Here is a 27,076-nt window from a genome sequence, read left to right as displayed (position 1 = left end):
GGTTTTTAGTCTGGAGGTGCTCAAGTTGATTGAAAGTGACAAAAAGCTAAATTGCTCGCAGTATGGGCTTGACTTGTGTTCCATCTCGAGGCCTTTCGTCCCCCCATGTTCATAACTGTTCATAGCCGCTCGGACACCTCCTTTACTTGTTGATGCCGGTGCTCTCTTCCAGATAGTTCGTGCACATCCGTGGAGATAGGATACAAGATGGTCGTTATGGCGAGCATAAGGTGAGTTTGGGACAATCAGTTACCCGGCGTCGTGCGCTTTGAGCTCTTCGTTGCCTTGTCAAATTCAGTCTATATCGAGCTGCGTTTGCGGAGGAACATTCCAACGGAACACGTTTGTTACTGGTGCAGGTTGATTATCGTTCGATCCCCAACATGTACACTTATGAGGCCACCGGTGCTTACACTTTGTCAAACAATTGCCATTCGAGTTGAAGTTACCCTGGTGCTCACTTTTGCTCATTTTTTCCCAGAATCACCCTGGTTCAAGTATTATCACGATGTATTAATAGATCACACCTATTTCTCTCGATTATCAGATTGGACACTAAATCAAGTACCACACCACACAGTATGGTTGAGATGCGGGATTCTACACATAAATCCGAATGATACTAGCCCAATAGTTCACCTGACGAGTTCATCTTCGTGTTCTCAGCCCCCGGTATATCGCGTTATTGCATGTGAGCTTAACTTCCTCTTCGTCTGTTTTGGTATAGAACTCACTGAGGTTTGGAATAGTAATAAATATTTCCTGTTTCATGATGGCATACCTCATGTTTTCTCAGGTTGTACTTTGCTAGTTGGCTGTGCAAGAATACCACCGTGACTAACTGATACTACGTACACATTACACACTTCATGTGAGTGTATTACTCGATTGTTTCTGGACGATTGAGAGATAAGGCTTCAAACGATACAGTCAGCGGTAAATACATTCATCGGTTCCGCATCCTTCGTTATCAATCTATATCAAATTCTTTTTTTTTAGTGGAGGGTTACCTTCGATAGTCAAGCCGCGTCAATTGACTCAGTAGTGCGGGTCTATAATTGGCATTTCGTGTGAAGGTTAGCACAGATTGACAATTTATGATCTTTTCATTGGTGGACCATTTCAAGTGTGGCGTTGAAATCAGTTTATATTAGGATCTTTTGCTTGATAATACGGAAGGTACGACCTTTGATACCGCAGGATATGGGAGGGCAATTGCGAACAGAATGTGTGGACGCCGCTGCAATTGGGAATTGTTTCTTTGGTTTCCCCAATCCCGTGTAGTTTTCACCACACTCGCCTTGAGAGTGACAACATGTCAGCTTATTGTAATCATCCTTTCCACTTGCCTTTTGCTGACGACAGTGAATTCCCAGAATTGTCTTGAAGGGTGAAACGGTTATGTGATGAGACGAAACTTCTTCTGTATATTTGTTTATGTATCGACATCAAGTCCTCCGCGGGCAGTACATTCCTCAGCAAGTCGGACCCTGCGACTGCTTGCTTCGTGTGGGGTGTTAAGGAGTATTTGCAAATGCTTCTCCCAAAGCATGCGGGCCCAAACTCAAATGTCCGTCTTCGAATCCCGTATGTCCCAAGCATGCCTCGATCAATCGTCCACGTGAGCGGATCATTATCCAGCGGAACGCCGTATGCTGGAATACAAGCCCTGGATAGTGGATATCTGTCCATCAAAGTATGCCATCGACAAACATTGCAGGCGGGGTTACATATCGCTGTTTTCGTCATACACAGTTTACCTCACCCTCCGGATGGATGATCGTCACCGGATTACAACTGTATACTGCGTCTACAACCTTGCTTGACAGTGACATTGGGCAGGTGACAGTCATAAGGTACGATGGGAATGGAAGCTAAGTGTCAGTGTTCCAAAAGGGATAATCTTCTACTGCCATCACGTGGATAGAATATGCTGAATTCTCAAAATTTGAACTAGTTGGTACTACCAGGGAAACGTCCCAAATAATTATGGTAAAGTATGCTAGTTTGGATACGAAGATGTTGGAACTATATTGTGCGTCGTTTTTTCTTAATGGGTCACTCTAAATGGTTGTTCTCTTGTCTAGTGGCTCTTGAGACATCTCAGCTGGTACGGTCTTCAGCATTCGGGTCAGGATATCGACCTCGAATCACTTATGATACAACCACCCAGAAAACACATTTCATACCACCCTTCATGTTCAATTAGACTAATCACAACGCCATTGATAGATACAGATTCTGGGCGTGCTGCATTATGGTGGAAACCCTGTATTGTTTACATGCTGGACTGCATCTGGATACACAGTCGGGTGGTTGTGCGCAGGGGCTCTGATATATGTTTAAATGACAATCATCCTAGATGTCACGAGGAGCGAAGCCCGAAGACGAAGTCTTAGCGCAGTAAGCTGGGACGTTTGGAGGCATCATGGTGATAGGCAAGTGATAGGCATATTGTTAGTGGCTTGAGCAGACGTAAGCAATATCACACATTTTAAATCTAATCACAGACCACCCTGTGCGCCGATCAACAAGCTCATCATTATTTGTCGACGAAACCTTTTATTTTTGTTTATTGGGGACCATCTATCATAGGCATCTTCATACCTGCATATCTTACAATTCAGTATGGGACGAGTCCACTCATAATCGACTGCGCTCATGCAATGTAAAATCATTTCCATTTTCCGCGTTGCTCATTCTGTGATCTTCCTACTTTGTCGTTATCTATCTCCTTCGTTCTAACAAGACCAACTAGTAGAACATCTTCAAACATCCTGAACACCTGCGAAGATATACCGATATCTATCAAGGACGAGCGGTGCACAAGAAAACGCATCAAAAGATATCCCCCGTCTTTCCCACAAGTCAGTGCCTGGTCGACTGACCTCGAGAAGTTTATAGCATGACAGAGCAAGAGTTGGTGATCTGAGAACCCACAGTATAGGAGTCACTAAGGGGTTTTCATGCTACTGACTTTTGATTTCCTGAACCCAGTCCCACCGTACATACAAGTCTTGCTAGCCCACATCTATAGCGTCCGATCCGTCTTATGGTAATATAGCAACTCGTGATGAACAGGATAATACAATACGCCCACCGGAACATATCCTCCCCACATTTTGTTGCTTTTAAAGGACCTGATGCGCCTAGGCCTTCGTATTAGTCCATGTACGCGAAGCTTTGGTTCTAGAGTACGACCAGCGCGAGATCAAGAGCCCCGCTCGGAAAAAGTATAGCCTGATCATTATAAAATTATTGCGGGGAAACTGCATTGCATTATAGTACTAGTCATGCACACGATGCGTCGAACACGGTATAATCCTGGTGAAAGATTAGCGTTTCGAACAGGATGGTTGCAGGGCCATCCCACAGAATTCTGCGCACTCACGGCACTATACGCAAAGTTCCAGACCAAGGAAGTAATTTGGGCACTCTGGGATATGGAAAATAACATGGTGCACTTCGTACAAAACGCAACTCGACTTATACAATGGGAGGAGGGTGCGTATTGGTCTCAAAAATGTGTTCATAGACATGTCGGGGAGAACCTCATTCTGTTGAGTTGGTAATTCCTGAATTGGATATCTTCCGAGTTTGGCCGCTTCATCCTCGGAGTGCTAAAGTACAGCTTATAATGTTCATCCCGAGAGTGCTCGCGAACCTCCAATGCCAATGGGGTTAACGTCCAGAGCTTCCGGGTCTGCGCCGTGGTTCACGGGAACGAAAACAGTATTTGTCAATCAACTGAAGCTTATCCGTCCTTCGTTTCGTCAGTTTTCAATGGGGAAACAATCAGGACAATAGCATTTTTGTCAACTCACGGCTGTGCATGTGGGGTAACGCTCTGTCAAAGGTCTTCTTTATAGCTGCCCTGGATAATCCACCTTGAATTTCGCCACGTGAGACCTACTTTATCCAGAGAAAGGCTACTCGCAGACTTGGAGACAACATTCAATAAGTTCCCCAATCCTCAAAGGTCTTGATTTAACGATGAGAAGTAAGACGCAAGGTGGGAATTATAGCGAAAGCACCTCGTAATCCCCGTTTGAGAAAAACACAATCAGGCTCGCCTCGAGGCATCTTGAATATATATCCCCAAACTCCCGCACGAAGTTGAACGATGTTGGGAGACGAAAACCTAGATATTTGTATTGGTGGATTGATCCGAGTGACTCACAATTATGGGCGGCTCGTCCGTTCCCTATCTACATTTCTCTCGGAGACTTTGTAATGGGGTTCCTGGGTCCCCACACGTAGCACTCTGGCGTGTGCGGGAAGAGGACAGCGACGGGTAGCTCTTGTTTACCGACTTGGTGCGCTTGCTCAGCGCCTTAACTTGCCTTTAATTCTCCGACAAGGGATCACAGGGACGGATGATGGAAAACAAAACCTGCCGCCGCTATCATACGTAAACCATATGTCTAGTCTTCCAAATGATACCCACGGTAGCTTTGTACAAAGCTTGAGGGTGTGAGCGCTGAGAGATCCGCCTATCTAACTTATCAGATATGTGTCTTGGATGTTGTTTGATCAGATAAGTAGATACCTGCGCAATTCCTCTAGATTTTGACTTTGGTATGTTTGGCGGGAGATAAAGGGATGAGATGAAACGGTGTGTATACATCGTTTGCAAAAGGATACTGCATATAGAATACCTAGATTTAATTTGACATGCATGCAACTCACTTGGAGTGATGCTCCGAGTTGATCGCATAAGGAATTAGTAAATGGCGCACGACAGTCATTCCCACCTTCAAATTCCCCTCTCACCATCAACTTCTCGCAGCTTCGTGAAAAAAGAAAGTGTAATGTAATGAATGGCATACGAAGGTTCCAGGGGCCACCATCTGCCAAAGTCCAATGTCCTTATGCCACTAATAGAAAAAAACGGTCAACTTCTACAACAGTGGGAGAAATACTCCATGCCGCTCTCTCCGTATGATGACGCACCACAAAACACATTCGTAAAATGAATATTGTGTCCTGGTGGTGAACTTAGTGACGTTGGAACATATAGGAGATTTTGATTAGGAATATCAAAATTTGGCATCTCACAAAAAGGCGAATAACAAGACTTGCCTTTTTCTTTTTCACCACCTTACTCAGCAAAAAGTGTCTTCACACAGCAGACAGCGGACTAGTCGGGCCGAAATACCGGAGGGGACTTCATGCCCGAACTTCTGTTCATCATCGTCTATCTCCTGGAGTGGAGGAGAACTCATAGATGTATAATGTACATACTAAGTTTGAAATCGCACTGATTAGTTCGGGAAAAGTCGGATGTAGACATTTGTCGTGGTACTTGCGGACAAGTTAAAGGAGTGAGAACACATCAGGACTTCCGTTTGGCATTCGCCATCCCGTTTGATCCTTATCTCAATGTACTTACTTTTCGCACACATGCTTTGAGATCGAAATGGATCTGATCAGACATGCTTGCAGGGAGACATCGTTCAAAAGGCACGTTCTTCTCGGACCAACGTTGACGGGCGCAACCCAGATCGAGAGCCGTACGGTGACACGATGGCACACATTGCAAGAGAGCAATGATGAGTAATGGTTGCATTTCAGGATATGCGATTATGTTGCACTAGAAAAGAAGGCATCCCAAAGTCTATAGCATACTCACAAGTAAACCCAGAAAACCTACAGTGTTGTGACATTTGTCATTTCCCGGGAAACCGAGAAGACATTATGATTGGGAGGCAGCGAGGATCCAGATTGTCTGTCAAGTAAACAGCCCTAGTAGAGTTGAAGACGCCAACAGTCTAGCCAGTTTATCAACCACCTCTTCAAGTACAAGTACAAATATCCTATACAATATATCAAGCTCGATTCAGGGGGAAAGATATCGCGGCCAGCTACTCACAGGGTTATCCGACGGATGCGTCGGTGAAAATTTGCTGAAAATGGAAATTCATGAAATACCTTAATCAATGGACTGGTGAGACTGAAGAACATCAAAAATCACAGAAATAGCCAAGCATCAAGTGATTGAGAATGGAAGTCGTAGTATCCGCCCCCACGAGGTATGTAGTTGTGCTACCGTGAGCTGGCAAACGAGGGTTGAGCAGCAATTATAGAAATGGCTGAAGGAGAGACGAAGCCAAAGGTGACATGTCACAACTCCAGCGAGATCGTCAGAGAAAATACACGAATGAGGTATCTAGACTTACAGACTTGAGAACATGAGTTTTGGCGTTAAAGTCGAGAGTAGAAAGTGATGTGACGGATATAGCTGAGCAACACACGAGTGCCTCCGAAACGCCACAAAGTGCGAAGGTATAGGGCGAGCAGAGGCCAGGCAGTGATCTGAAAGCCTTCCATGCCCTGACCCTGGGCGATGAGAAAGTATAACGAAGTCGCGCAAGCCGATCCAAATTCGACCCAGGCTTTTCCGATGCAGCGGAACTTGAGGACAGGACGAAGATGGGCTGGTAGCCGCAAGAACTGCCAATATTACTGCCACCGCGGCTTCAGTAGCAATAATTAGTTATAGACATGACGACGACAATGCAGTCCAAGGATAGGCATCGTCTGTTGCAATGTCTGAGGATAGCAAATGCAGCCAGCACGAGAAATACCAGAGTCGTGGTTGACTGTAACGTTGATGTTGCCACCGTGAGAACGCTACCGAAAAATAGACTGCTTGCTGTTTTCTGTTCTCTTCGTTGTGTATCAATTTGCACAATGGTCTCCCGTCCCCGTCCACAGTGCTGACTTTTCGTGGAGATATGTTTTGCACAGGTCTTACTATAGCCCATCTCAATTCTTCCACATGGCCTTGGCCCATCGGTGTCATTACATGACTATTTCAATGTCGAAGTAGTTGGGCGGGTCTACCCTGTCAATGCGCAGAAAATAGCGTCTGAGCAAGTCCGCAAAACCAAGACTCTGGGGCTACATATCTGATACAGGCCGCTTATCCGTCCTTCCTGTTGATCCTTCTCGCACGTTTTAAACCATGCGATCCTCATGCCCTCAAACTGGCTCGTCCTGCCCTTCTCCCTTTGTTTCGTCAGTCAAGACACGTCAACCACGTCTCTTATGGATTGGTCCTTGTTACGTGCTTTTCGGGATAAAGTCTCTTTCCGTCCCAAGTTCCTCGTGGTGAGAGCGGATATCTACAGATTCTTACTGTGGAATGATGTCTGGGATTATACACAAACGCAAGGTGACGACCTCGACATGTACTACCCAACGCAACGGAATTTGACACGATACCTTTCGCAAAAAGAGATGTCGCACACGGGCTTCGCCGTTCGGATCCCTCCATGCCTTCCTCGCGCCAATCATGCGTAGTCTGACGCGACTGATATGGTCCTCGGCCGCCCTCATCCTGTAATCTCCTTTCGAAATATCGTAAATGAACTCAAATAAGATGCCACGGAGATATACGGATTCGGGTTCAACAAATCACCTTCCTATGAACCATTACCGGGATCAGTGGCAGAGGTCTATTTCTTTGCTTCTTCGAAGTAATGTCTTCAGTACACTATTTTCGTATGCCGCACCAGACCGTTTGTATTCTTGTAGCGCAGGTACTTCTTCTCTTCCTTGCCGCTTTCTTATCGTTTCGTGAGAGCGGGCGCGTAAGAAGAGCTCCGCAACATACACACCACTAGCCGTCCGGCGGGAATGTTGTTATCTCGCAGCACCTTGTCCTTCTCTAATTGAGCCAGGTGAGTGTTTCAATGGCTATCATTCTACTATCCTATCACTGGTGGGTGGTTGTGAGATCACAGCGGTTCGGCTATGTCTCATTCCGAATCTGATATGCGAAACTCGCTGCTCAGGGTGCTGATCTCATGCAGCACAAGTAGTAACCCCTCTGCATAAGTCGAGAACATACAGATAAATCCGCGGACCTTAGCAACAAGACAAGGATAAAAATGAAATGCGCGCAGTCCAATACCAATTGCGATGATCATGGAGGTTCCGAGTGATTGAAGGGAAGTCAGTTCGATATGAACAACAGCTCTTACGGAATATGGACTTCCAAAATGTATGGTGGTGAAACCTCAGGCTGGCGCTACTAGTACACTCTTCTGTTTCTCTTCTGGCTTGTGATGTTGGCAGTACACCGCTAGGATGCATCTGGTTGACGTCGAACTTGTTCGCCCATGGATGATTGAAATTCTAGCCTGACATACGGTATGATCTATGAGGGCAAGGGCGCTCTGGACACCGTTAGAGTGACCACCAAGTGTAAGGTCCGCTCTGGCTTCTTTTATTTAATAAATAAATACGGCTTCGACAAATACGCGACGAACTCGATGCCCATCGTGTGTGCGATCATGATACAACTGTTCTCGAGTGAATTGAAAAAAAATGAAACTCCTATGTGGCCGAGTCACGTCAACAACAAATACCGTGATTCTTATGGGCGCCGCGGCTGCATTGTGATTCGATCATACCGCCCAGTTGCCCAGCACTAGCACCTTCTCCAAATGCCAGAAATATATCAATTTCATGAAGTTTAGTTTAGTAGGATACAATAATGCAATAACAAGTCCTTCGACATGAAAACTAATCACGAACATGATTATACTAAACAGTGACAGCGAGAGTACACTCCAAGAAAACAAAAACGAAAGCTCATTGAACCAAGTAAATGTCCAATGTCAGCAGAAATGCTATAGTACAACGCGAAAACTGTTCAGCACACGTCGGTCCTCCGCACTTAAAGGACTATAATTGTTTGGAAGTTGATCAGGACGAGTAGATGATGAGGTATGATATGGGGAAGCAAGGTCATGGCGACCTCGAATTGGGGCAAGAGTGGATATGCTTGGTAACGATACATCCTGACGGCCAGTCCTAGGAAGTGGTGATGACAATGCCGTAGATTGGCGTTGGAGGGGAGATAGCATGGTTGATGACGATGATGAGGCAGCTGACATGGGCCTCATTGGATCATCATGGTATGGCTGCGGCATAGGATGGGAATAGTGACTCGAGGCCACGTTTAGTGCATAATCGGAGCGTTCGTAAGCTTCCCTCGAGTCAACCCCGTATGAGTAGCGATCATTTCTCAGACCGCTGGCTTTACTGGATACGAAGACTCCATCTGGGACTTTGAGACTTCGGAGGTAATCGTAATTTTCCACGACAGGAAGGCGTAGGTAATCGTCGCCCTGTAATGACGAAGTTGATCAATGGGAAGAGTAAAGATGGTATACCGTAAGTGACAACTCACTGTAAAGTAGGCCACGATATGCCATTTCCGAGGATGGCTTGATCCTGGCATGTACACAAGGGCCGAGTATGTCTGCTTGGTAAGGCCGTTAGGGCGGTTTGGACGGTCTTTCCGTCTGTTTGTGGGAGGTGCTACAGCTAATGGGTCTGTTGCTCGACGGGCTCTATAGCACAAAGGAGGCTCAGCTGAGGTCTGATGACAGCGATATCAACACATACCTTAGCGCTGCCTTAGCGTCTTTTTCTTCCTGTGTAGTCTCCATCTTCTCTTCGTAAAACAGATAATCGCCACGCATTCTACTCTGGGACCTGTAGGGCGAGCTGAGTCTTTCACGTGAAAATGAGTGCGCGATGTGTAATCACCATCTTCGCCCATCCGTCCAACGTAGGAGCCCGCCGTCATTTTCTGCTTCCTCCCATACAAAGACGTTTCCAGAAGTGAGTTGCTCCCGCTCGCTGGCCGTGAGGCGCCTTCTGATCAGTGGCAACATGTTAAGGCGCACTGCCTCGAGGACAACATGGGCATCCTTTGCGTCACGCACGTCTTCATAGAAATATTAGATTAAATAGTATTCGACGATGAAGAGCACAGCACATACGAAGGGCAGGATGAGTTGGAGGGCCACCATTGGCTGCAGGCTGCTTGTAAGTGTTGGCCATAGTCGGAGAGTAGATGTATTATACGGAAGGACAGACTTGCCTTAGCACCAATTTATAGGACGCGGAATAGTCACGGGAGGCTGCAATAACACATCGACTCAAACCCACATAGGAAAATGTGAGGAAAGGACCGCGAAGCACAGGATCTGGAAGAGATCAGATCTGTGAACTTTCAGGCATGAAAAGTTTGGCGAGGGAAAACAAGAACCGATGTCCTATCTAATCACGATTTCCAACCTTTTCTCGTCTGTGCTGTGAGGGAACGGAGATCTTATGCAATGCTGATAAAATAAACATGACATGGGACAAACCTTGTTTCATTGACCCGTACCCAGGCACCGGTGACAGTGCGTTCTCTGACACACTTGAAATTCTCCCGTCCACACCACATTTCCTTCCCAAATGGCATCTCGCAAATGATGCTGAGGGTATGAAAACCAACGGTTAGCCGATCTCCCGATTAAGCAAGATAAATCGGCGGTCCGACTCTTCTCACAGTCCTAAGCAGAGCAAAGGCAGACTCTCAGGCAAAACAGGGCTAAACTTCGGATGATATGATTAGCCCATTCATGGAAACGGATGTGCTGTCAGCCGTCAAGGCATCAACCTGTAACGCTGGCTTATCTTGATGCAGGTGTGATGGCAATTCTAGTGAACTTCCAATGACCAGACGGTTTGAATGGAGAAACCTACTCTTCTAGTGCAACCTTCACAGCAATTCTATAATTATCCGCGGTGCTCGATGCGACGAGCTTGTTTCTTGATTGCCCGCTCATTTCCACTTAGAGGATAAACAGTGCATATGCATACAAAATTGTCAGGACGGCATGAAAACATGGTATTACGGCCAATTACCATTATTAAAATTAGAGTGTCTCCGAATGGCTCCTTGCATAATATGGCTTGGATCGGAACCAACAATGCAGGATTACCGGGAAACCACGTATCAAAATGAGCTAAGAAAGCATGCGCCGCGCTTGAGCTGAGCGAATGAAACCTCGTTGCATGCCTTGCCAAGTATTGTCCCTGAGCCACTCCACAGAACGCGGAGGTATCCCCATATCCTGTCAAAATCGAATGGGGCTAAACATTTTGAACATGGTCAGATTGGGCTTTGGCTTGTCGGTTGTTGTCGGGTGCACGGATCTCGGATTGCAGAACAAACGTTTTCGTGACCTATACGTATCTTTTAAGCCTTGATACAGTCATGGTTGTAGATTACCGTTCGCGGGGTCTAGAAATGTGCAGGCGACGAGTAGTTAGACAAGTTCTAGAATAATTACGATACCTACAGGGATATTAAACACCAAAGCAATCTAGTACATTTTGAGCGCTACAGGTGCTTGCTACCTCTGGCAGACAGCATCTTCCCAACTAGTCACTAGAGCAAGGAATAAAACGGGTCATAGAAGTTGACGGGATTTGACTATAAGCACACCTTTCTATATCCAGTAAAATCGACACAGGGGCATTGTTGACAAACTTGCGATGGATCAGAGCTTAGTAGCTCATGCTACTACATGAACATTGTCAAGATAACTGACAGTTTGGGTCCACGTCAATGGACAGCTTACCACCACACGACACAGTAATGACCGTAAAACATAGCCTCCTGATAAAGAAGCTCCGGCATAACATCCCGAGTCATCGGTTGCAATGGTATCCCGAAACGCATGACATCCCCAAAGTACTCGTACACCAGTGAGCAAAGAGCTATTAGCTCTACTTAGCAAAAAGCTTGGGAGAATATGGATGTCCTTGGCAAGTAGTGTAACATTTTGGCAGGCTTTGTCACTTAATGACGCCCTGATCAAGAATTACTCCTCTGCAGAAGAATAAGACGTCGCCACGTCGGAGGGGAGCTGTGCTGCGCAAATGATTATGGGAAGATTCATTGATGCAGGCCGAGAACACAAAATCTGCACTCTGCATTGGGATTCTTCCACCGAAGAACATTCTACCCGGCACCGCAAGGATAGTCGTGAGGCTGTACGATAGCGCTCCTCTGTCCAATTTCCCGCGTACAGAAAGGAGGCTATCTAAGACTGACACGATAAATCAAGAAATAAGTAAGCCGTGTTCACCACGCGTGCGATTAGCTTACCTTCGAAAGCCGATGAGTTTAGCTTGATGATTGCTTTGGGTGATGGCCCAAGGCTTCAAGTTGTACCTCAAGAATTGAGTTGAGTACAATTTGCTCGATCCGATTGTACCACGACAGATCTTAGTCTAGAGGCTAGTCCAGAATAGTGATCCAGGATCTGTATCGTAAGTGTATTTTGGGCCCAACGGAGGTTACGGCCCAGGCTTGAGCTTCACTCACCATCTATCATTCGAGTGAATGCGGACGGGAAGCTGTGGGCAAGAGTAACGGAAGCTGCTTCTAGAACAATATGTCTACGGGAGCCCTTGAACGTAAGTAGCTCACGACCCTGTATGAAACTGGAGATGGGCCGACCAGCATCAGACTCACTGATCAGACGATGGATTTCCTTTTTCAACATAGGCACGTTGATTACAGACCGAGTTGGAAGAAAAGAGACGCGTCACGGGCGTCCATTTACCGCACTATCCGGCTCGCAGCAATAGAGAAGATAAAATTAAACTATTCAGCACGAGGATCCGGAAAGCAGTCATGGTTGTTTTCACGAGTATCTTGCGGGTACAGTACGGCCCAGGCATCGATGTTTCTCCGCAAAATACGAAATTGGGAACACAACGCACCCTCATGGGCCTTTGACAACAGTCTGCTGGCGAAGATTGTGGGGATGACATGTCGTAAAGACGATTACTGGCATTTGCTATTGCGAGGAAAAAGATACAAACGAGCTCAGCCGGGGTCAGAAAAGGGTAGATGACTTACGTTCTGAGTGTACTAAGCTGTTCCTGCTTTCCAGTGACTGCAAACTCACTCTTCTCGCTTGTTGCCGTCGCTTCGGAGTTTCAAGGATACAGACGAACTTTGAGCAAACATTTGGCAAGTCGCACCACACGTCCATACGTCCATCATGCCTCACAGACATGCAGAACACACTTGACCATATCGCTAGCTCTCAGCAATATGGATATCATTCTACAGCCACACGGCTTTCTTAGCCCTGGCGCGTACAAAACTCATGGCAGCCATCCTTTTTCTTTCCTTTTTTACGTACGTGTTCATCACTCTTCCGATGGCGTCCAACGCTGATCGCATTTATTTCAAACATGTCACATCTACGTTCTGACTCGTTTTCCAGGTTCTCTTTGTCGAGCAGCGCAATTGGTGTCGCCTAGCATTTCCTCATGTTATATGGATGACATTCAGATGGCCGCATCTAGGATTCCATACATAATTGGTACTCAAACGCACCTGAGACTCGATACTTATCACCGCATACCCGACTGAACCCTCTCATTCCCAAATACCAACGGCGAATTTGACATTTGACCGGTCCTCGCCACCACCTCAATCGTGATTGAATCTTACAGTAACCTGGTTATTTTTCACCCGCCCCGGCCCCTAAGGAACCTGACCCACTTTACATGGAACTCTGTGCTCCCGGATGATGCGGACGGACCCAATCTTTTATACGGCATACGATTATGTTGGGCATTGACGATGGTGTGTACGCTGGGCCTTGGACTCCAGACGTTGCTGCGGTCCTCCGGACCCTACCGGGCCTGCTGATTGAGCGCTTGTGCATTTGATCACATAACGTCGTACGATGCTGACAACACACAATACATCACTGCCAGATATATTCAAATTTATTGAAGCTCATCCGTGATACGTCCACATGACCGTGATATCGTTTATGACCTGTCATCCAAAGTCCGAGACGAACACGGTTCTCTCCCTCTCGAAAGCGGTACGTCGTATGCTCACTTTTGACGTCCTCATTATCTCCCGGTACTAACTTATTCCCGCAGCCTCATATCACCGGTCACTATACTTTCGGCGGATTACTCGACCTAATCTAATGCGATGTCCACATGTCTCGACCGCATCTCACTGTTGTGATTGTTATCAACTCGTCAGGTTATATATCTACGCCACTTCTATCTTCTTTTTGTCTGCTAAAACTTATATATCATCTGATTGCCAAACCGTTGTAGGTTTAATTGACTCTCAGCGCCGATTAACTGACCAGCAGAGATTGACGCAGAGGCGGCTTTATCAGTGCAAAGTTACTACCGCCGCCTGTCATGTAGTGGCATGCCCTCCGCCCCGCTACGCTCGCTTGGGGCCATCAGAAAATCAGCTTAGTGAGGTCAGCTCGACCTAGAAAGTCACCTCGCCTACGAATTAACGAGAACAACTCATCCATCATCGAAGGTTTTGTTACTTGGTCCGAGAGCCGTTCGATAATGGAAGCATTATGCCGATAGTCGAAGCCGTGATAAATTTGGTTCCGCTGCTTATTTCTGTGTCGCGTATCGTGTATATAAATATACTTTTCTCTACATTGCCAGAGCATTGCTATAGACTGCGCGCTTGTTTACTATCTTCATCTTTTTTTTCTTCCAGAATAACAATATTCGCTCGTCTCTCGACCGTGGAGGACTTGTTTCCCCGAGTTAATTCAATCGCGCAGTGTACACGTGTATGCCGCGGTGTTTGAATATTCCGAGATGACTGATTGCTGGATTTTGACGTTGTAAGAAAAGCGAATTATTCTGCCAAACATACCCTGTTTAAGATAACGATTCAAGCCACATGCACACGATACGGTTCACCAAACGTGGCTCAAGGCACATATCCCGATCAGACGAGCTCACAAGACTGATTTAACAGTCATTGTAATTGCTATTCACCTTCCATCCTGGGATATAAGTCGCGGTCATATGAGCTACACAGATATTGACGAAGTTGTCCCGTGTACGTGTGCCTGGGACACATTAGAATTTCAAGGGTCACGTCCAAAGGTTGGGGGCGGATGAAAGATATATTCAGTGATGGCGGCCTCTAAGAACAAGTGAACGAACAACTACTTTTCTTTGGAGATTTTTATAATATATGCATTCAATGAGGTCGAATCTCCCCCAGGATAGCGTGCCTGACAACATAGGATTATGGGCGTGTGACTACGAGTGTACGATACGTACTATTACTTCACCCGACAGCTTTGACTGTAGTAAAAATACACGTCTGACAGCAAGAATGTTGGTCGACCACCGTTCAACACTGAGAAAAAAGGTCCTTAAGAGCTTCGATGCTGTGCCGCTTCAAAATTTTTACGGACAATCCAAAATGATTACTCCCTGAGACGACGGGTGTTGGGAGGCATGTGTGTTTGTTCCCTTTTCGAAACCACCGTGGAGGCGTTAAAACCGCGAGATCGTAATAGCTTCAGGGAGAAGAACCTGACAGGTGAATCAAGGCTATCAGGAACGACAAAAATAACTTGATGATAATTGTAGCTCACCAATGAGCCTATAATAGCACCTCATGCTCTTGCGACAAGAATAAAAAGCACTATTAAAACTCGCCGTCCGAAGGAGATACAACTTCTTAGAGAGGAGTCGGAGGTGATGGGCTCCAGTTCTTGCGAGTAGGTGATAAGCAAGGAAATCACCACAGGCAGTGTGACTGAATTGGCACTCGCACTCACTCACCTGACTGGGATTGCCTCCGACGATGCGGGGAACGTAGCGGATGTCCGGGATTCGAAAAGTTCTATCAGACTCGGTGAAGCATCGACTCAATGTGGAATAGCAGTTTCATAGAAAGTTCTTTTGAGGTATGACCAACAAATTTCTCCACGCTGAACGGTTTTCCCCGTGGAAATGTAGTAGTAAAGTAAAAGTAGGGCACGGTATTACAGTGTTCCAGATCACCCCTGGACAACGATCAGAAGTTTCTCTAGGACGGCACGGGTGCAGGAAGAGGCGGAATAATGAGGTTCGTACCCTAGAAAATGTTCGAGAGTTCCCTTCTATCGTGTACTCGTCGAGAAAGCTATGTGAATCAGGACAGTTTATGATGCTGGGGCAAAAGTATTCTGAGTGGCCATGCGTGTATTCTGTCGATTAACTGAGTATCTGTATTCGTTCCTAGGCTTGACACACCGTCGTTTGACATTGACAGCGCAGTTTCACGTTTTTACACCGTCACGAAGCGATGAGACCGACGGCAACACTGGTCAGTTGACTACGGTAATATTGCTGCCCGTCCTGTCCATCAACATCAAACTCTACCGTAGTACTCGCGCGCTCTTTTTGTTTAACGTTGACAAATATGGCGTGGAAGGTGCGCGGGTACACTCGTAGTACCACAGTTAGGCCCCTAAAATGATTTCAAGCTTGTGGCGACCCTCGCGACAGCACAGGTAGTCATTTCATATTTGTATCTTTTCGCTTTCATAAAACAGGATAATCATACTGGCGCGACAGGGAAACATCAAATGAGCAATCTAACGGAGCACCGTATGGTAGTATGAAAGGAGCCTCTGAACTTACCCCGACAATATTTATCCAACGCCACTGCCAAGTTCAGGAATATTCCTGCTTTCTAGTCACGACTAGATATCTACGCCCATTTGGAGCCCAATGTCATTGCAGCCGCACGTAAATATAAGTGATAGGCTCGTTTACTCGCCGCTAAGCTGACGCTTGTTAGGGCCCGTACGATCGTGGTTGCAAAATCTGAATCCGGCTTTTGCATAATTCGGTACCCCTATAGCGAGGCCGCATTAACTTCAAGGCTTGAGCTCGGCTGTCCGAAAGCCTAATTTCTTATCTGGATGCTAGCTAGCTGGTTGGGTTTCCGGCCTTCGTGGTATCCTGCTTCATTATCTCCAGATAGCCTTGTTGGGCTTGGGGTCCGATATAGGTAACCAACCATCGCATTCAAAGAGGCGCGGTTTATGTGATCTTTGCTTGGGAAGTAAGTTTCTCGACCAAGCTTGTAGTGTGTTCATGCTTTCGGTATAAGCAAATATGAACGTTGTTTGTGTTTTCCTGACGTATCATTGTGACAAATTTTGCAACGCCGGATTAAGCCGGGAAAGCCCTATTCGGTGATCCATCATTATGGCCGAGTCTCGCTCTATTCCCACCCGAATTACAATCAGCCTCGCAGTATATTCAGCCATTTTGAACTAGCTTAAAGTGCAGTCTTTCTTCAACCTGCTCAACGCAGGCTGCAGGACATTTACTGGGTATAATAATAAACTGTAAAGTATCTTGTTGTATACCTCATTTCTGGAATCTTATTATCATTTTCACCCCAATCAGAGCCGTTCGAGTGAGTCTTCCAGTTGGTCAAGAAAGCTCGAAAGGAGACGTTGAAACACGCCAACACCGATCAAAGAGAAATATTTGTCGTTCATAGTATTATAGCGTCAAAATGAGCACAAATCCAGGTGTGCTTCATGACATTGGTTTCATCTCCATACATCATCTCCATACATTAACCAAGTATATCAAGGTAGCAGTGGGTACATGTCTCCGAAAGATATGCTCGATCTTCTTGATCATCCCGAGAGCATCGGTGGCGCCAAGGACGGAAAGGGGTTAAGAATCGTTTATGAGAAAGGTAAGGGGTTCTACATGTTCGCAGCCAATATCTTAAACTCGCATCCGAGTAGAACATTTGGACTTGAAGCCGCAACTCTTGTCTAAATTTGCACTCGCGTGCTTCATTGGGATTCTCGACGTAGTAAAACAAGTATAGCCCACCTCTTCCTATTTCCCGTTCGGCGGTCTTAACTTGTATTCCAGGGAATATCTACTGGGTCTGCTCCAGATCTTGTTGGAACAGAGACTCCAATTAAAATCGGTTATGCATCGTTAGTCGTTCTCGGCGCGCAGCGGATCAACGGTGGGACGAAGGATTCGCTTCAGCACCTTACGACTTTGAGACACCTACTTCAGCAAGGTGCACCACCCGATGTTCCCGATAGCATGGGCTACACAGCCTTACATCACTCTTGTGCTTCATCTTCTCCCCAGCCTACTCTCGCACGCGTGCTACTGCAAGAGGGTGCCGACCCGAATTATCGAAACCGCTATGGCGAGATCCCTATTTTTGCACCGTTTCGTTCGAACAATATCACTCTCGTTGACTTGTTAATGAAATATGGCACCAACTTGGACATTGTTGATGTGAATGGAGACCCCGTGCGATCGATTTTTGTACACTTTGGACCACAAGTCACCGCTACTGTGAGAAGATGGGAGAGGAAGAGAATGGGAGAAGATGCGCCATTGGATGATAAGCGGTGTGAGGGATGTTCCAAAAAGGCGGAGGGTAGGATAAAACAGTGTTCAAACTGCCATACGGTGCGGTATTGTTCAACTGAATGTCAACGTAAGTGGTTAATTTTGTACCGTCCTTGTAAGTAAGTACATTTTCTGATCACGGAGAATTTATTTTAGGTGCTGACTGGCAGAACCACAAATCCAAATGCCAGCCCTTCTCCGCTCCGAATGTCGTGACACTCAGGCCGGACTACCAATCGTATAGTACAGTGTTCTCTCGGGCTGATTTCGCCCGACAGGCGTTAGGTATACCGGAATATTCTGCCTCAGAACGCCGACATCGGCCACTCACGAAGGATCTGAGTGATCACGAGCCCAACAAGAGTCTTGTAGTCAAGGTTCAGGTCCCTTTGGTATCAGCGCTCATCCTGACAGGCCCAGATGTGGGCGACTTACTCGTGTACAACAAAAAAAAGGATTTCATATGCAACATTCGTCAAGCCGAAAATAGAGGGAACTACGAAAAGATAGTGAAAGTTGTACGAGCTAAGGGCATCAATGGGATCAAGGCCTACTTTGCAGCAGAATTGAAAAACAGGTACGAGTTGGTGGTAAAAATATCAGAGGTATTGGCAGAGCAACCGTTTTAATTGTAACATCGGACTTCCGGCTTTGGATATTATAAGCATTGCATGATGTGCTAATGTACAGTATGAGATGGGTAATAACACAGAATTAATGACTGGCTCACTACGGATAGGCCGACACCTTCATGTATCGAAAATTATGATATGATGATCACGGAATATGTTTCCTCCCTTCAAAATTATGATCATATGGAATGTGAACATGATCTCCTTCTTATACACAGATGCCATTGCGATTCAAGAGCACTACCTGAGGTTTTCCAAGCTTTTTTGGCATGATTGTCGTTGGTCATGTCGTCGAGACTCTGATGGGCACGGTGTAAGAGCTATAGCCGGCCAATAGCGCCCGTTGCAACGCGCTGACTGTGCAGGGTGAGCTCAGCCAGTGAAATTTCATAGAGCACAGGTCTGCACGGTCCAGCTGCAAGCCCCGCTGCAACCTGCTCTCGCTTGGTTCGGTTACAATAGGGTCATATTGCGACACAGACGACCCCACATTCCATCTAGCCATTTCCTCTCCAAGGGCGCATAACCTCTCCCCCTTCTCTGCACTTGCTCTTTCTTGCTTTGCAATCATCCGACATACCGTAGACATTTATTCCATGCAGAGCGTCGAGCAAAGCTTACCTGCGTCTCGCAACGACAGCATGTCAGATTCATATGTAACACCAGACGGCTCCAGCAACGGACATGCGCCAGGCGGTTTACTTGCATTCGATACTCCCAACACAGATATCTCTTCTGTCGCCGCCTTATCATCAACTTTTGCCCCTCCTCCTGTCAAGGAACCATATACGCCTGAAGAAGCGCTCTTGGACATACCCGGCATCAGCTATGCTCTGCATGAGTTCCTTCACTCAAGGATGGTAGAATCCGAGGATTATTGTCACCAAAGTGATCCTACAAAGTAACCACCTTGTATTTGAGGAAGTATGTCGATAGTTGAACATTATGCTAGGAAGCGCATGTACTTTGCAACAGGTTATGGCCTCATTCAGTGTGTAAAAGGTCTTATGTCTTTCGAGGACAAGGTTTGCACAAATTTCTACTACAGTATCATTCACAACCCACATATGTTCACAGGATTTGTTAGCCGCGATAGGGCACACAAGGCACGGCAACGCTGTAGCTAGTCAACACCGCAAACGCCAAGCGTCTCTGACAACACGACTTGCGGGATATGTAGTCAGTTCCTTGAATACTTCTGGAGTCGGGTGGATTAAGGACATGACACCTGTGGAACGGCACGCTGAGTTGGTGTACGCCGAGAGTCTATTTGAGAAGGTGAGTATCATCTCCATTACTTGATGTATTGAGACAGACTTTACCTCAAGTCTCTGTTGGGTGTTGTATACTCTGGAGACTGGCTAGCATTCATTAAAGAAGTGTGAGTATCTCGATCTCTCATGCCAAGGCCTTTTTCAAATAGACGTTTCAGATTGAACATGCGGACCACTATGAATATATATCGCCAGCTGGGGAAATTTCTTGATGCTGTCGACGCCGAGGCTCAAGCACGAGGAGAGGGTTCTGAAGACAAATCGATCGATGCAGACTTCCGCTCGGGGGTATACCTCGGTCTTGGGATGTCAAATCTGATCCTTAGCATGATGCCAGGGAAGCTGCTTACGCTTGTAGAGCTCTTTGGATACAAAGGCGATCGTCATCTCGGCTTAGAAGTGCTGCAAAGGGCTGGAGGATGGACTAAAGACTCATCGACCCCTAGCGTTAGTTGGGGTAAGTCATTATTAGAGTATAGCTTTACACGCGGTTGATGCGTGTTATAGAGGGAGAAGGCGTGCGCAGATCGATATGTGATATGTGTCTTTTGATCTTCCACCTCGTGCTATCCAGTTTTACCTTTGATGGAGTGGACATCATGATGGCACAGAAAATCCTGGACTGGAATTTGAAGCGATACTCTAATGGTGACATTCTTTGTTGAATATCATCTGCAGTATTCTTACCACCTATTCATCTAGGTGTCTTCTTCTTGTTCGGCGCAGGTCGTTTGGCTCTTTGTCGGAGTCAGCCTAGTCGTGCTATAGAATACTATACTAAGGCTACGCAATCACAATCGCAGTATCGCAATCTTTACCATATATCATGGTGGGAGATCGCAGTGTCCAATTTTTCTCTATGGGATGTCAGAGCGTCTCTCACATGCTGGCGTGACCTTGAAGCGGAAGCTACTGTCAGTAATCTTTGTACATCACCCCCTGACATACTAAATGAGGACGTTTGCATAGTGGTCCAAAGCTTGTTATACTTACGGCATGGCGGCTTGTTTAGTAGCCCTGGGAGAACAGCAAGAGGCTACTAAGCATATGTGTAGGGTACCTGGATTACGACAAAAGATTGCAGGAAAGTCCATCCCTCTGGAGGTGAGGCCTTTTCGCTTCCGACGTATCACAAGTATTAATACCTTTATCGCTTTCGCGCCAGAAATTCGTCGCACGTAAAGCTCGCAAGTTCCAACAGCAAGGCGGCCGACTTGCACTGCCAGCTCTTGAGCTGGCATATGTATTCCAGGCAATTTCGCACGCACCGAAAAAAGTCATTATTTCGAAGATGTTGCCTGAAATCGAGAAGCTGCTGCTGAAACTCAAGGAACACGAGAAAGCGCCCGCCAAATACGAACAAGGACATGGTTACTGGGATGACTTGTGCCTGGCGCGATTTTTGGAGGGTGTGTGCTTACGATATGTGGCATATCCTGTGCGTGGGTTTGCCCCATTATGTTGCATGGCTACGTGGCTAGGTACTGATTGTTACATGCACTCAAGGATCCTGATGCAGTACTCGATCCTCGCGAAGAGGCTGGTATATCCACTGAAAATGCACGGATACGTGCAGTAGCGGCTCTCGAGTCGGTCTTCAGTAATGGCCACAAGGTTGAACTCGATCACCACCTAATTTATCACGCTCGTATGTCCAACTATGACTTTGTTTATTCTCTTTATGACACTTTCCCTTGTCAGACTTTGAGTACGGAAGACTGCTGGCTCGTTCAGGCGACATTGATGGGGCGCGAACACAGTTTGACCTTATTCTTTCTGGTGCGTCCTTGCTGTATATTCTTTTAACCGTTTAGCCTCATGGGATACGTGATCCAGGTAAACCACTTGAGGTCTTATCCGGAAGAAAAGGAAAGTATAGTTTAGAGGTACGTGATGTTGCCCTTAGTCTTGTGAGCAAGTTTGACGTCCTCTTCAGAACTCATTGCACCTTCGCACACATGCGGCACAGGAGGCGTTGTTACACAATAGGTCGTTATAAGATGTATCTGAATGTTATTTATTTCTTGTGTTGTCAAAGAGTGCTTTATTTAAGAAGTATAACACATGTATTAGTTGATCTTAGGATACCTATCTTAAACTAATTTCAAGAGTATGTCCGGTTGGAGAATATCATGATCATGTTCACTGCCAATAATATCGTCGTTCTCGTTCTCAAGGCCCAAATGAAATCGTCTGATGGATTTGCACTCCTTTCCTCTTATGTCGTGTTTCTGGAAACATGCAATATGATCCGCATAAGACTAAACAGGGCCGCCCCATGATATATCTACTACGCCTCTAGGGAGTGCTTGCTGCAAACGAGACTTGTACTGAGAAATACACGCGTCGATATTTAGAGACATAGGGGAGAATAGACTCTTGTAGAGAACCACTTGAACGTGCTTCATCATGGCAACATTTCTTGAAGGGATACCGCGCGCTCTCACCATCTTAAGGAACGCCTCCCCGTAAAATGATTTGCCAAACCCGAATTTAATACTCTGAAGATCCGGACAAAGCATGCGTGTCTCCCCCGAGTCTGCTTGTACCTGAAACGGAGTGAGGGCCTGAAGGATTTCAGTGTCTATCCTCGACGGAGGCCCTGGCAGGTAGCTTAGACGTTTGAGGTGAAGAGAGATAGAGCAGCAGGTGATGACCTCAGGCACTGTGATAGGCACGTGGACGAGGATGAGTTGCTGGAGTTGGCAGCGGGACCTATGGAGAAGGCAAGCAAGCTCCAGCCGATACCAACAGTGCTGTTGCTCAAGAGGGTCTCTCGAAAGAAACGCACATCTTATATATAGCTGACGCAACTTTGGAAGCACCAACACATCAAGGAAGCTCCCCAGCCGACACCCGTCCACTAGTATGTGAAGCTGCAGGTCTTCGATGAGAGACAATTCCAATGTGGGTGCTGGTCGCTTCAGTTCATAATTAGTGACGGTGAGAATGAACGATTTAATGTTCGTGCATTGACGAAGGACGTGGAGGTAACCGTTTAGCGTCGGGGTAATAGAACTGGTGAAGGCGTTGAATAAACATAAGTGAGTCAGTTGGTGCCATGGAATACGGATATCTGTGATGCGATATAGCGGCAAGCCCAGCCCAAAGCATCGAAGACGAGGGGAGTTTCGTTCAGCGATGATAGGAGGGAGGTTGAACGGACCAGTTGGCATCCTATGCTTGTCACTCGCATGAAAAATCATGGACTCTAACAGAGGGAGTGGTCGGCCTGCCAGCATGCTAAACAGGCTGAATGCCACAGTGGGCATGAAAAAGTAAAGGCCACCGAAGCGATGAGAATGCGACCGGATGACCGAAAAGAAGGAACGATACTCCGGAAAACATGCTTCAAAGCTAGCGTCATTCACTGAGCAAGGCTTGAAAGGGTCCACAAGATGTACGACGCTAAGAAAAAACGAGAGGGGGCCAGAACGTTGGAGCCAAGTGTGTAATACGGAGGTAAGCTTCTTCAGTGGTGAGATCCACTCCAGCACATCCGATGGAAGATGAAGGGCGAGAGAAGTCCATACGCGAGGACTAGACAGCAAAATCTTCCTCCAAAAGCTGCACACTCTACCAAGGACTAGAGGAGCATCACTGATGAGTGGCAACGCTCCTGCAGCTGGTATACAGTGTTCGAATATATTTGAGATGATTTCCGCTGGTACCCCACGGACAGGTGAAAACAGAACGACCGCGTTTACAGTCATGCTTGGGTAGCTAGGATGGGTGTCTTCGAGACGCAGTAGCTTAGTGAAAGTGCCAGTGTTGTGCACGTGGCGCGGCGCGATAGCTTGACACAATGAGCCTGAACTACGGCTTGCCCCAGACTGAAGGTAGTAGAGAGTAGTCAGAAAAATGTTTCAACGAGACGCAGTTCTGCATACTCTATCGTTTTTTACTTGAGTGTCTCCCTTACGATTATCCTTCGAAGCTAGACAGGATAAAAGTAAATCGTCCATCTCGACCCTAGGTCAAGTTTGAGGATGACCGTTGAGTAATAAAAAAACGGTGCTAAAGTGCGTTTGGAGGCGACCGAGTAAGGAGGGCAGTGCAAGTTTTCCCACCGGACAAAGGGTGGCCAACATGGTGATTTTCACCCATGGAAAGCATGCTGGCAACTGGCAAGTGTCCGCCAAAATATGGGTTCTGGTAACATTATAATCCATTGTAAACATGGCTAAAAGCGGCAATCCTAGATCGCGGAAATGGCATTTGGGGCTGTGCTTCTTGCCTTTCTTGGATATTTCAGCCTCCGACGGTGCGAGCTGACACCCAAATCAACTTCCGAGTCGTTCAAGAGTCTGACTCGGTTTTCGATTGGCTATGAAACCGAATGCCTCGTTCTGTCGCTTATACTCATGCCGGCAGTAGGGAAGATATGCTATAGCATCTACCAGTAATTCGTATTCTATCTAGACCCGAGTCGTGCCTCAGTGACTCTGGATCCTGCCAATTGTGACCGATATCACCCAGCTATCTAGTGGTACCACAGTTCGGAGAATTATGATATGCGAGCACCGCGTTCAAGGTGAGAGAGATATCATATTTAAATTGTCTCAGAATTCTAAGAATTCTATAATTGACGCCACCAGTGCCCATATTTACAGGCTTCCTCAAAGCCTCTTAGGGACCTATCCCGCGACTATCCGAACATGCCCAACGATCGTGTCTTAATATCTAAGTTTATTCGGTTGGAGGCACTGTGTACTTAGGCCTGCCATTGTATTTAATACAACCGACGTGACTCGAAATATCAATCCGATCGATATAACTCCTTGTTTACCTCACATAGACGGCGAGTCAAGGCTGCGGAGACTCATATGACCCATTCCTCTACCTGATCTGGCCTTCTGGATCATGTCGTGGTGGGTAACTTACCCGTTGAACTCGCCGGCACTCGGGTTTGATCATATTTGTTTTATCTGCAACCTGTTTTGAAAAAATCGGAATTTAGGTGTGTACATTCATGAAATTAGTTTGTTTTTCCTAAAAATGATACGGTATAAATCAATTGAAAATGTACATCAGATCAATTCATCGTGAGATTTCGTCTCCCTCAAAAACGTTAGTGGCACGGATATAAACTTTGAGCGGAATGCAAAACTCTCCAAAACACTGTTATCCTGTTGCGGCGCCCTCAACGGGGATTTCCGCTAACAATTCAATGGCTCCCTTCATAATCTGCCGCGCGCACTCCATAAGATCACCTAGAGATCAAGCCACGGAAGTTCATTAAATGCTTTCCCTTGTACCGCCCATGTAACTGCGGTCGTTCCACCCGGAAGACATTTCTCCAGACTGTCCTTAAAGTTCGAAACTCGTTCGTTGTGGTTGGGAGGCATTGGATGGTGCGTGCTTTTGTACAACACTACCTCAATGCTCTTTAGTGGGACAAGACCTTCTTCGATAATCGGCCGTACAAACCGCATGGCCACCATGTCCAATAGTTCACCACTTATGAAGGGACTTCCTAAGCCAAGACGGAGGGTGGCGAGTTTCGGGAGCATAAGAGCATTGTAGGGCAACGGCGGCGGATTCACTGCTTTAAAAAAGAGACTATCAGGTTTTAGGGGAGGCCAAGGAAGATACTCGAGGTGAGCGACTTCAGGACAAGTCAAACAGATGGCGACTATTTCTTCGAGGGAAATAGATACATGTTCAAGAACAAGTTGATGAAGGACGCACCGCCACTTTGGGAGGAGGCTGGAAAGTTGTAGATTGTGTGATGGAGGATGACTATATCGATATCTAGGACCCGATACATATCGTATGTGAAGCTGCTGAAGCCTAGGCAATTCGAGTACGCTCATAAACTCCCCTAGTTGGCATGCGAACGACACCACGAATACATCAAAGATTTCGAGGCGAGGAATGGTGACTGAAGTGGCAGCTTTTTGGAACCGGTCGTGGGCCACTGTAAATGCAAAAGATCGCAGGTTGCTGCATTTTTGTAAGATACAGAAGTAATCGTCAAGGGTCGCTGCGGGGTTGGTGCTATCAATCCCATGGCGCAAATACAAATCGGTTAATTGACCCCATGGGACGGGAACTTCTATGACATTGTTGCATCGAAAGCCAATGGCGAGGGATCGGAGACGGGGGGCATGCATATGATTGAGCTGGAGTTGAAGTTTGAGAGACAAATCGACGGAGGGAATGCGAACATCATTGGGGAAAAGTTGCAAATATTTGAGTTCCGGCATTGGACACCTCAGGAGATCATCAAAAATATCCTGCGTGAACGCAATTGCGGGCATAACAAATGATAGGCCCCCGAGGTGACCGAGGTTGGCTTGGATAACAGACATTAGATGACAATATGTTTGAAACCGCCCACCAAGCTCTTTAGATGGGACACTAAGGCGTATAAATGACTCAGCATCATATATGACGCTGAGGAAGAGTGGCAATGACCGCGCGTGTTCCAACCAATACGTTAAGGCTTTAATGTGCTTTTCCAGCGTTGGGAACCACCTGGACACCTTGATGGGAAAGTGCAAGGACAGGTGAGTCCATAAACAGGGAGTAGATAGGTATATTCTACGCCATGTACGACAGACCCTCCCCAGAACCAATGGCGCCTCTGATGCACGTGGACGTGAGCCACCAGGTGGAATACAACACTCAAAGATCCGTGAGATAATTTCGGGAGGCATGTGTCGCACCGGAGAGAGCAGCGCTTCTGCGCTCTGAATGTACTCCATGGCCTGCCCTTCATTCCTCTCGAATTCTCGTAGATCATGCAGTTCATCTTTTAGATGTTTGATACTTTCTAACTGCAGAAGGCCAACGATTTCATCATCGCTGGTGAGGTTTCTGCGTGCCTCTTCTAATTCACGAAGATCATCAGCTCTGCGTTGGATGACCACAGGCAGCATTGCGAGAAACTCCTTCATGTGCGATACATATTGCTTGATTTCGTGGATTTGGGCTGCTGAGGGAGTATAATTAGTCCCGAGAGCGCGAGAGAGCAAGACCTTGTTTCAAAAAATGAACATGCGGCAGGGAGCAGGAAAGACGACGAAAAGACGTACGGGCGTCTGGAGCCTATACTCAATAGCGCTCAGCTTAAGGTTTTTATATCTCAAGACCATAGGATAT

General features: G+C 46.6%; 9 protein-coding genes across 9 annotated transcripts; 4 read left to right on the top strand and 5 right to left on the bottom strand.

Annotated features, from left to right (window-relative positions):
• Window positions 1-1,778: 1,778 nt before the first annotated feature.
• Window positions 1,779-2,409, top strand: SERLADRAFT_459768 (uncharacterized protein; the record flags this gene model as incomplete). The annotated part of the gene is made up of 1 exon (XM_007315028.1): window positions 1,779-2,409. One exon carries the CDS (start codon window positions 2,157-2,159, stop codon window positions 2,397-2,399), a length of 243 nt encoding a protein of 80 aa, XP_007315090.1.
• Window positions 2,410-5,564: 3,155 nt separating this feature from the next.
• On the bottom strand, window positions 5,565-6,626 carry SERLADRAFT_446259 (uncharacterized protein; the record flags this gene model as incomplete). The annotated part of the gene is made up of 4 exons (XM_007315027.1): window positions 5,565-5,593; window positions 5,654-5,816; window positions 5,873-6,129; window positions 6,180-6,626. The coding sequence occupies 2 exons, from the start codon at window positions 5,962-5,964 to the stop codon at window positions 5,732-5,734; spliced, it is 177 nt and encodes a 58-aa protein (XP_007315089.1).
• A 2,013-nt stretch (window positions 6,627-8,639) lies between these two features.
• SERLADRAFT_366552 (uncharacterized protein) lies at window positions 8,640-9,861 on the bottom strand (the record flags this gene model as incomplete). The annotated part of the gene is made up of 6 exons (XM_007315026.1): window positions 8,640-8,933; window positions 9,015-9,140; window positions 9,203-9,365; window positions 9,421-9,510; window positions 9,565-9,745; window positions 9,801-9,861. 6 exons carry the CDS (start codon window positions 9,859-9,861, stop codon window positions 8,640-8,642), a joined length of 915 nt encoding a protein of 304 aa, XP_007315088.1.
• Window positions 9,862-11,652: 1,791 nt separating this feature from the next.
• On the bottom strand, window positions 11,653-12,365 carry SERLADRAFT_434783 (uncharacterized protein; the record flags this gene model as incomplete). Its single annotated transcript, XM_007315025.1, has 4 exons — window positions 11,653-11,896; window positions 11,966-12,018; window positions 12,075-12,097; window positions 12,185-12,365. 4 exons carry the CDS (start codon window positions 12,363-12,365, stop codon window positions 11,653-11,655), a joined length of 501 nt encoding a protein of 166 aa, XP_007315087.1.
• A 127-nt stretch (window positions 12,366-12,492) lies between these two features.
• Window positions 12,493-12,783, top strand: SERLADRAFT_459765 (uncharacterized protein; the record flags this gene model as incomplete). Its single annotated transcript, XM_007315024.1, has 1 exon — window positions 12,493-12,783. The coding sequence occupies one exon, from the start codon at window positions 12,546-12,548 to the stop codon at window positions 12,717-12,719; it is 174 nt and encodes a 57-aa protein (XP_007315086.1).
• Window positions 12,784-16,885: 4,102 nt separating this feature from the next.
• SERLADRAFT_459763 (uncharacterized protein) lies at window positions 16,886-18,794 on the top strand (the record flags this gene model as incomplete). Its single annotated transcript, XM_007315023.1, has 6 exons — window positions 16,886-17,015; window positions 17,077-17,204; window positions 17,270-17,377; window positions 17,430-17,509; window positions 17,563-18,151; window positions 18,220-18,794. 5 exons carry the CDS (start codon window positions 17,189-17,191, stop codon window positions 18,690-18,692), a joined length of 1,266 nt encoding a protein of 421 aa, XP_007315085.1.
• An 853-nt stretch (window positions 18,795-19,647) lies between these two features.
• On the top strand, window positions 19,648-22,121 carry SERLADRAFT_459759 (uncharacterized protein; the record flags this gene model as incomplete). Its single annotated transcript, XM_007315022.1, has 12 exons — window positions 19,648-19,720; window positions 19,773-19,973; window positions 20,024-20,076; window positions 20,128-20,426; window positions 20,477-20,617; window positions 20,672-20,883; window positions 20,939-21,073; window positions 21,135-21,407; window positions 21,476-21,617; window positions 21,671-21,748; window positions 21,806-21,855; window positions 21,906-22,121. 12 exons carry the CDS (start codon window positions 19,655-19,657, stop codon window positions 21,966-21,968), a joined length of 1,713 nt encoding a protein of 570 aa, XP_007315084.1.
• A 604-nt stretch (window positions 22,122-22,725) lies between these two features.
• SERLADRAFT_459757 (uncharacterized protein) lies at window positions 22,726-23,219 on the bottom strand (the record flags this gene model as incomplete). The annotated part of the gene is made up of 1 exon (XM_007315021.1): window positions 22,726-23,219. A coding segment is annotated over one exon (486 nt), but the record flags the coding sequence as incomplete, so codon positions are not given.
• Window positions 23,220-25,182: 1,963 nt separating this feature from the next.
• SERLADRAFT_434779 (uncharacterized protein) lies at window positions 25,183-26,871 on the bottom strand (the record flags this gene model as incomplete). Its single annotated transcript, XM_007315020.1, has 1 exon — window positions 25,183-26,871. One exon carries the CDS (start codon window positions 26,869-26,871, stop codon window positions 25,183-25,185), a length of 1,689 nt encoding a protein of 562 aa, XP_007315082.1.
• Between the last annotated feature and the right edge of the window lie 205 nt (window positions 26,872-27,076).

Source organism: Serpula lacrymans (assembly GCF_000218685.1).
Source record: "Serpula lacrymans var. lacrymans S7.9 unplaced genomic scaffold SERLAscaffold_3, whole genome shotgun sequence".
Classification (NCBI taxonomy): domain Eukaryota; kingdom Fungi; phylum Basidiomycota; class Agaricomycetes; order Boletales; family Serpulaceae; genus Serpula; species Serpula lacrymans.
Note: the sequence above shows the minus strand (reverse complement) of the source record. Positions and strands in the feature narration are given on the sequence as shown.